Source organism: Aythya fuligula, chromosome 1 (assembly GCF_009819795.1).
Source record: "Aythya fuligula isolate bAytFul2 chromosome 1, bAytFul2.pri, whole genome shotgun sequence".
NCBI lineage: Eukaryota > Metazoa > Chordata > Aves > Anseriformes > Anatidae > Aythya > Aythya fuligula.
In genome coordinates, this window is record NC_045559.1 from 164771781 (window position 1) to 164781778 (window position 9998).

Below are 9998 nucleotides of genomic sequence, written 5' to 3' on the forward strand. Positions count from 1 at the left end.
CGCGGCACGAATTCGAACGCGGGGCCGCCCTCCGCCTCCGCGCTGCGGGGCGGCGTCACGTGGTGCGGGAGGGGAGGCTTCCGCTTCCGGGTGGGGCTCGCGCGGTCGCCATGGCGAGCAACGCCGCCAGCCTCAACGCCGTGAGGGAGACCATGGACGGTGAGGGGCAAATAGCCCAACTGAACCCTAATTAAGCCCTAATTAAACCCAAGAGGTGTTTATTAAGCTCTGGGTTTGGCTAATATACCTGCTATTAAGCTGTGGGTGTACCAGTGTCCTTCCTTGGGAGGGCGGCCTGGTGATGAAGGGGCTGTGAGGAGGGCAGCGAGCGCTACAGAGCCAGAATAGCCCAAAGTACAAGTTAAAATGACTGCCCTGTGGCATAAAGAGTCCGGGAGAAGCGGCACTGAAGGCAGGGGGAAGTATTTATGAGTCTAGAGGCTTATAAATACTCTTAAAATAAATAAACTAAACTAAATAAACAAATAAACTAAAATAAATAAACAACTAACCTAAAGTAAATAAACAAACTCTCAGCAACGTGAGCAGGGTGAATAAAAATCAGTTGTTGCCTTTCCTCGTCAGGCTAACTCTGGAGAATCAAAGCTAGCAGGCTCTGGAGGCGTGTTTTAACTGTGGGTCTTAAAAAAAAACACCATGTGGAATGGATGCTAAAAGTTAAGGATGCTTAGAGGAGACAGATGTGACTTGGGGGAGGTGGGGAATTAGAGGGGACAAACTTAGTATGGACAAACAGCTTTTTTCTTTTGTGGAGGGAGAAGCTAAGGCAGCTTGGAGGGGACACTTGACGCTATCTGGTGGAAAAGCTGAGGTAACCAACAGGGCACAAAATGGCATCTTTTGGGGGAAATACAACAGAACTTTGAGGGTGTAGTGTGAGTTTTTCTGGAGGGGGACTAGGGCAAATTCTGTGGGTTTCAGGCTGAGCAGAAAGCTGCTGAGAAATCCCTTGAGGGTGGTTAAATATGAAGGCTTCCTTTGGAAATGCTCTAATGAGGCTCATAATTTAACTCCTATGGCCAGATAACTTTTGTTGCTGTGAAAGTCAGAGGCTTTCTTCAACAGCATCTTTTTTCCCTGTGACTTCAATGGAATTGACTGGATGTGTTAGGCCTTTAATTTCTTTGCCTGCGTAAATGTGACTCTGAGGCTGTGCTACAATATGCTTTTGTTACACTGAAGTGTACACAATACAAAATATACACGATATTTTCATAGCTGTCAAGAGGACAGGAGTTGCATGCCATGTTGGTTTTATATGCTAAGAGTGACCTACTTCATTTTCTTCTAATTTGGGGAGTAGCATCTATACAAACTAAAGCTGTATTGTCATAACCTCAGGTTGGAGATTACCATGGCACCCAGAAATAAACTCTCAACAAGCTCTGTTGCTATATGTGTAATTAAAACTGTTTAAGGGTGTTGAAGAAACGGGGCCTTCCAGGGAAGACTTAAAAGGGAAGAGGGGGATTTTTGTTACAACACAACAGACTGCAGTCTCCTTCTCTAGAAGGTTTCACATTCACATATAGTCGTGTCAGTCTTTTTTCACGTTATGTAAAATTCTAATAGTATTGCTTGTCCTTAGTCTGCTGTTAGTGTTGGATATAAAGCCAGGCTTAGCTATAGAATAAAAGGGCTAGAAAGCTCCTGGCATTCTCTGTCAAAGCTTCCAGTCCGTTTAAGCTTGTCTTCAAGTAAGTATTTGGAGTTCAAAACTGCATATTCTTATAGCCTCACAGAATTTGCAGCCAGTTTAATCATTGATTTTTTTTCACTTTTTCCAAAACCCTTTATCCAATGTTAAGTTTTCTGAATCAGAAATGCATGATACTTAAGTCAGCGAGGAGCTGTAGATTCTGACTTGCACTGGAAAGCTGACCACAAATACTGTTGAGGTTCATGCTGCACGTGCTTTCCGTGACTGCCACCTCCACGGATTCTACAGTGGAAAATACATTTTGATGAAAAACACTTTTGATCGCTGTAGGGTCTAAATTGATTTCATTTTTTCCTTTTACAGTTCTGTTTGAGATTTCAAGAATATTAAACACTGGCTTGGATATGGAGACCTTGTCTATTTGTGTGCGACTTTGTGAGCAGGGCATCAATCCGGAAGCACTATCTTCTGTTATTAAAGAACTACGTAAAGCTACAGAAGCTCTAAAGGTATTTCTGTTAATTAAAAAGCACATACACATTCCTTTAAGGAGAACCTTAAAGGAATCAGATCTATGTTCAGTTTGCTGTGCATATGTATAAATTCTACTTTGAAATAAAAAACAGTCTTCTAACCTGGAGTTTTCAGCTGCCATTTGCCCCCCCTCATCTGCATCATGTTGTGATTATTTTGTTGCTTTCTTCTTCAACCTGCATCAGCTTACTTAAGCAACTTCAGCTTCAGTGTTCAGTGTTTGTAAACAAGTTCATGCAGCTGCTGGTGCTTATGTAGACTTCATGCATTGCTCTAACCACATCCACCCATGCTTTAAATCTCTCCAGGGGCAAGCAAAGGGATAGAGGTGCATGTGGATATATGTGACTTTTTGTAATTTAGCTGTTCAGCTGATAGAGTAAATGACTAGAGTTTAAAAAACTCACCTGCCTTTTAAAGGGTTTTTGTTCTTTACTGCCTACCTAAGCATCATGGTTTCTTTTCCACTATAACTTAAGTTTATTTCTCTGGGGTTGGAGGGAAAATCCATATCTAGCCTATTTCTATTCTGATTTGTGCAAAACTCAGTTTTTAGATTTTGACTGGATGGATGCTAGTCAGGGCTATTTTTCCACCCTTTTTGAGTTTTTGACTATCATAGAACCTCATCCCATTTGCCTCTGCTCATCGACCCATCCTGTCCAGGTCCCTCTGCAGGTCCTTCCTACCCTCCAGCAGATAAACGCTTCCCCCCAGCTTGGTGTCATCTGCAAACTTACTGAGGGTGCACTCAGTTCCCTCATCCAAATCATCACTAAAGGTGTTAAGGAGGATGGGCCCCAACACTGACTCCTGGGGAACACCACTGGTGACCAGTCACCAGCTGGATTTCACTCCGGTCACCACCACTCTCTGGTCATCCAGTCAGTTCTTAATCCAGCAAAGAGTGTACCTGCACAAGCCGTGGGCTGCCAGCTTCTTCAGGAGAATACTGTGGGAGACCGTGTCAAAGACCTTGCTGAAGTCTAGGTACACTACGTCAACAGCCTTTCCCTCATCCACCAGGCAGGTCACCTGGTCACAGAAGGAGATGAGGTTGGTCAGGCAGGACTTGCCTTTCATGAACCCATGCTGGCAGGGCCTGATCACCTGGCTGTCCCGCACATGCTGTGTGATTGCCTTCAAGATGACCTGTTCCATCACTTCTCCTGGCACCGCGGTCAGGCTGATAAGCCTGTAGTTCCCTGTGTCCTCCTCACAAGATGGGTGTCACATTGGCAAGTCTGCAGTTAGGACTGGAGATCGAGTTGGGACCTCTCCAGGTGACCAAGACCACTGACAGATGACGGAAAGTAGCCCAGCAATCACATTCACCAACTCCCTTGGCACCCTTGGATGGATCCCATCCAGTCCCATTGAAAAACAGTCCAGGTGGAGCCGCAGGTCTCTAACTGTTTCCACCAGAGCTGCGGGTGTGTTCTTCTGCTCCTTGTCCCAGACTTCCAGGTCAGGAGGATGAGCACCCCAAGGATAGGCTAGTAAAAACAGATGCAAAGACAGATGTTTGGTCCTCTTGCTGTTAATATATTTATAAAAAACATTTTTGTTATCCTTAACCATAGTGGCCAGGTTGAGCTCATGCTAATCATGCTTCCTGATTATTTCTCTTGATACGCTGGCAACTTCCTCGTACTCTCCTCAAGTTGCATGTCCCTTCTTTTACAGACAAACTCTTTGTCTCCCAGATACGCAGCAGAAGTCCCCTGTTCAGCCATGCCAGTCTTCTTCCCCACTGGCTCATCTTACGGCACACGGGGACCTTATGGCTCCTGTGCCTTTAGGACTTCATTCTTGAGGAGTGTCCAGCCTTCATGGACCCCTCTGCCCTTCAGGACTGACTCCCAAGGGACCCTCCCTGCTGGTGTACCTACTCATCTATATGTTTTAGTGTGTACAAATGTGTGTTTAACTGTGCTTATATGTAATTGGGAGGGGTGTTGTTTCTTCCCCTTCGCTTTTGTTGCTGTCCTTTGCCTGTTTGTCCCATAACTGGCTTAAAATTTACCAGCGCCTGCCTGCCATCAGTACTGCGCGTAGTTGTGTGGGTTAAGTTGCGCAGTTTTAAAGGCTTAGGAACTTGATCAAATAATTGGCAATGTGATTTAGGCAGTTGCAATGTGTCATTTTTAATAAATTTTGTGTAAATAATTTCACTGAGTGAGCAATAATTAGAGATTTTCCTTTGGGGTTCGCTATGCAAAGTTTCATGCATTTTTGCACTTACTGAAAGCATTAGAGTAAAATGGTCAGGACACAATCTGCTCAGATAAAGATACATGATTTAACAAAACAAACAGAAATGGCGATGTTTATAAAGGCTAATGGCAGTTGAAAGCATTATTAAATATATATATATTAAGCTATTCCTTAGAGAACAACATGACAGCTTATGAAGATTATAAATAGCTTATCTTTAGATTTGAAGTTTTCTAGGTAGGTGTAAGGCTTTAACTCGCTTGGTATTTTCTTTTTACGACTTGTAATAAATGTTTTTTCTTTTTCTAGGCTGCTGAAAATATGACAGGCTGACGTGGGAGAAGCCTTCTGCATGAGAAGAATTCAAAGTTGTAGGGGTAATAGATATGAAAATTGACTGCTGTTCAGACATAAAGTGAAATTATGGCTGTGAAGGTTTCGGAATATTTCTGTAATCTTCTTGAAAAGGATGACGTACAGAACAGCTTTGAGAAGCTTTTTTAAAATAAGATAGGCCCAACAATAATTTTATTATTCTTTAATACTTGGTTATTTTTGTGAACCATTTGTAAATACAGTGTAATCACTCTTTAGCATCCAGTATTTTTAAACCATGCCAGGTACTGAACACTTGCTGAAATTGCTAGCATGTTCCAGTGAATATTTTGAGTATAGCTGGTTAATGCATCCTTTAGAAGTGCTAATGTATCCTGTTTTTACTCCTGTATTTGTATAAACCAATGCAGACACTTTGATCTGTGGTCAAGATAGGAATGAAGCCCCTCCTGACTTGATTGTAACTAGAGTATCAGTGATAATTTAAGTGACTTCAATCTCACTCCAAAAGTAAGAAATAAAGCACTTTTATAATGAAGCTAATTAATTGTCCTTTTAATTCACGTTGTTATAAGAAGTGTTTTTAACCTGAGTAAAAAAGGAACTTCGACTTATGCAGATATCTATGTAAATTTGAATTCTGTATGGCAGAGGGATATCTTACAGAGTTCAAATCCTATTTAGTTTACACTTGTTTGGAGTACTAGACCTGAAAATATTAAGCCTATGTTGTTACTTCCTACTCAAAGCATATATAGAAATTACTAGATTCGGTTGTGAGTCTTAATGCTCATTTTTTTGCAGGAATGTCTCTATATTCAGCACTAGGAACTTTCACTGATGCCAAAATGAGTCTTTATAGTGTATATACAGTGAACTGTGGAGCGTGTTATCCAGTGAATGTCCTTGCATCCAGGAAATATACTTCGTAAGAAAACTGTTTCTGGTGTATTTATTCCTCTGCTGCTGTTTAAGCTTTTGCAATTTTTCATCAGAACAATTTAAAGCTGTATAGTGTTGCTAGTGGAACCGTAGTGACCTGCATGGTTGATAGAGAGATTACACATAGAAATGAACCAGGAATCTTTAAGATAAACTTTATTTGTGCAGAGAAAAAAAAGGTCTTTCTATTTTGAGCTTATATCATACACATTCTAGCTAGGTCATAGCTCTACAAAAAGAGATCAAGCAGGCTAAAGACTTCACATTCCTGGCAGAGAATAGGAATATGTATTACATTAAGTTATTTACCATTATGTCCAGTTTCTCTGGTCAAAAAGTTATTCCTGGAGGATGCTCTGAAAACTTCTTGATAACCAAACTGTCAGGGATTTAAAGTAGTATCATCTGTCTCGGTCATAATGGATGTTCAAAATCCTTTGTAAATCAATGTTCTAACTTCAGAGTTAAAGCTTTTTTGAATACTGGGTATAATGTTTTTGAAAATGCTAAGTTATCCATAGTATGAAAAGATTAATAATGCAATTTATCCTACCAAACCTGAAAAGTCAGCAAAATGTCACGAAAGCATCAGGTCAGTTAAATTAATGATCAGCTATTTTAGCTAGACTCAGTGCTACCTGTCATAGTCAGAAAAGACCAGGGGAGCATTTCTGCACTGTGAACAGGTTATCTTCTTTTTTAGCATTTAATATATAATTGTCATAAGCCAAAGACATGTACTTTCTGTACAATTTTATTGAAAAATTCTGGCGATTCTTATTAAATTGTTCTATATATTCAATGAGTACACAATTACTGTGAGAAATTATGCTGGCCTTTATGTAAATATATATATCCGTAGGCAGTCTAATAGTTGTGGCTCCTAAGTATAGCTAAATCTGAGAATTCTCACTTGTGAAACTTAAACACCAAAAGTTTTTTTTGAACTGTAACAAATGTGGCCAAAGTTATTGTGAAATTCTATTAGAGTGCATATGCATGCTAGTGCTTTTCCTTTTCTTGCATTACCAGATCTTTAGACAGTGCAGTAATTCTGGTGGCTTTGCTTGATTATTTTTTTTTGCATTTTGCATTTGCGTGATTTCCAGTGTTGGTTCTATGTCCCTGAAGTGCTTAAAACAGTTTGCAACTGTAATATGAGATCAACCTGTATGCAATTCTGTCTGATAAGTTGTGGCTACCATTTTATCATTGATAAAATTACTGGTTTTATGCACTTATTTTCTCTGGGAGACAATTTCTCATACGGAATTATAGACGTGGAGAATGTTTTTGACATTCAAAAACTCAATTTGATGGATATAAACTAAAAATGCATTTGTATATTTTTTTTAATTGTTACATGGATCTAAATGGTAACATTCAACTTAGACTTAACAGTAAGGAGTCAAACAGCTTGAACTCTTGAAAACAGAATAGCTATATTGGTTCCAACCACACGTTTTCCTAACACAATAGCCTCTCTTTTGTTGTCAAAAGCAGATGCTTGAGGAAGAGTAAGAACAATGCAAGCACATTTGGTTCTTTTCCTTCTGTATTCTAGCTTCTAAATGTCTTCTATTCCAGGCTTTCCTGAACATCATATGGTTTGTCTATTTAGTAATCCCTAATGCTGTTTTTTCCAGTATTTGTCCAGTTTCCCTTGGACTATATATGTTTCCTGACTAACAGCAGCCTTCATCATTCGATGTCCGTGGCATAAAGAATCATCACTTCTTACTTCTTTGGAACCTGAATTTTACTAGCTTTGTTTAATGTTCCCTGCACAGTAAACCTTTAAGTGTAGTGGTTGTGAAAGTCATGATTCGGCAGGTGTAACATTTACATTTAAATTTCCTCATACTACTGTAACTAACACTGATATATGTTAAAATACCTTTTGGTTGCCCAAAGGTGTGGAATAGCTTCTGTGTTTGTCATCCTTTGAAATTTTTCTGTCTCATTATTTTTTTGAAAAGAGAACCAGAACCGTACACAGCACTAGCCGTGTAAATACTGGCCTCTTTGTATACTCTTATATTCTTTATTTCCTTCCTAGTAATTCCTAATACATTACTTTTTTAATATGAACTGAACACTGAGCTGTCTTTGTGAGTGGCAGTGATAGGCTCAAAGGCTCTTCTTTCAATCTTCTTTGATTGTTTCTTTCCATGTATATATATATTTTGTTTATCTATGCTGAACTGCATCTGCCATTTTATTACCAAAGCGGTCTTAATATGTCTTTCTGCAGTTCCTCACAGTTTTCCTGCAGTCTCACTATCATTAGTGTCACGTAATGTAGCTGTGAGAGCTTAAGCACAGTCATGAATCCAGTCCTGCAGAGAGCATACAATTCTAGATAACTGTTACGATCCTTGAAATTTGAATTTATATAATTACATTCTAGAAATTTAAATAAGAAGATAATTTCACAGGAGGTTGTAAATTACTACAACAAAAAGAATTATTCTGAAACCTCCATCTTAACATTAGGGAGTCCGAGTTTCTTAGGGCAATGTGATTAACCAAAAAGTCTGTTAACAATAAATAAATAAATAAATAAATAAATAAATGCACTGGATGATGATCAGGCAAAGACAATTGATTTAATGGAACTGTATCCATGAAAAGTACACATACATTTGTCAGCTTGCTTTCCTTCACACCTGCTGGTCTCGGTTGAACAAATTCTAGTTATTCCTAGACTTGCTTTCTTAGCAGGCTGAGTCCTTCTGCCCAACACCTTTTGCCTTCAAACACTTGTGTACTTTTATCTCAGACTAAAGCTTGCTTATAGTTTTATGATATAGAACTCCCCCCTCACCACCACCACCAGCCCTTGTATACCTCATATTTGCATATACCTTAAAATAAAAAGCACAGAAATGACAGTGCCCTTAAGACTCAGCAGTGACCCATGACAAAACGTCCTGTATTGTAGTAGTAGACAACCTGCTTTCGAGAGAGCTAACACTGAACAAGGGGGTTTATATATTACTATGCATTACCTGAGCTAGGGGCTTAGGTAAGGCATAGTAATATACAGCCAAAGGAGTCAACTGATTACTTCTTTGAATCACAAATGATACTTTTAATCTAAGTTTGGAACACTGAGGATTCCAGAGATGAAGGGTGTGATAATGTAATTTTGATGCTTAAAAGAGCAGGAGTGATAACAGAATTGAAGACCCGCCACCTAGCATCAGCGATAGCAAAGGGTGAATCTGTGAACTTGGGATTTTATCAGCAATGAATGAAAGACCAAAAAAAAAATGTAGTGAGTTCTATTTCAACACTGTTTCATAGGAATGTAGGTGGGCTCTTTTATTACTTACAGGTTTATGTGTGAGATGTAGAAGCAGTATGCTTAAATTGTGCAGGACAATTTTCACTTAAAACACACTGTTGACATCATTCAATAAAAACTGAAATGTACTGGGTTGTTATCAGTTTAGTTGTCTAGTTAACTCGGGTGTAGAAATGTAAAAAAATCGTAGTTCTTGAAAAATGGTGAATTGAATAAACTGCTTTACTGAAAGGGTTTTGTAAAGTGTTGCCTAGTTATATGAAGAGTTCCTTCTAAATACAGAAAATGGATTTATCATACAGACAGAGTGAAAACACAAAACCATGGTGCTGTCTGATTACTGCTTCCAGGCTCCATGTTTATACATCCAGAAACTTACAGTGATACAAGAAGCATTTATATAAAAGCCATGACACTGTTTCGGGACTGGAAAAACTGACCTTATGAGGTCTTGCAAAATTCAGTCTATGCAGTTCCTTAAGGAAAACTTGAGACATTATCACCATGTGTATGTCCTTGAGCACGGTAAGAAATCCAATGGCTTTTTTTTTTTTTTTAAATCCAACAAACAGAACACAGATGATATTACATAAATCGTACCTTAAAAATAAGGTACAACTTTCCAGAAACTAAGGTAATGCAACATTGACTCAGCATACCAGGGAAATGGCAAGCTGATTACTCTGATATTGTTAAAATGAAATCAAGGGTACTGCTAAAAGACATGATTTAGTCTAGATTTTGGGGAAAAGTCTCCAATATTTTTTGCAGGATGTCAGGCAAATTGGTTATAGCAGTTCCTTCTGCCTTCACGGTCCATGAAGGGCAGTATAAAAAAGCTCTAAGAAAAAGTAATGTGATGAATATTAGGAATATTCAGGATACATATCAGTGATGTTTCTGTCAGTAAGATAAATGGAAGCCTAGTTTCTAAGACAGTTAAATGTTACCTGATATAAAAAAAACACACCACACCCG

General features: G+C 39.1%; 1 protein-coding gene across 1 annotated transcript; it reads left to right on the forward strand.

The window, feature by feature from the left end:
- The first annotated feature begins 78 nt into the window (after positions 1-78).
- MZT1 (mitotic spindle organizing protein 1) lies at positions 79-9251 on the forward strand. Its single transcript, XM_032191954.1, has 3 exons — positions 79-159; positions 2045-2190; positions 4742-9251. The coding sequence occupies exons 1-3, from the start codon at positions 111-113 to the stop codon at positions 4763-4765; spliced, it is 219 nt and encodes a 72-aa protein (XP_032047845.1). The 5' UTR covers positions 79-110; the 3' UTR covers positions 4766-9251.
- Positions 9252-9998: the final 747 nt, after the last annotated feature.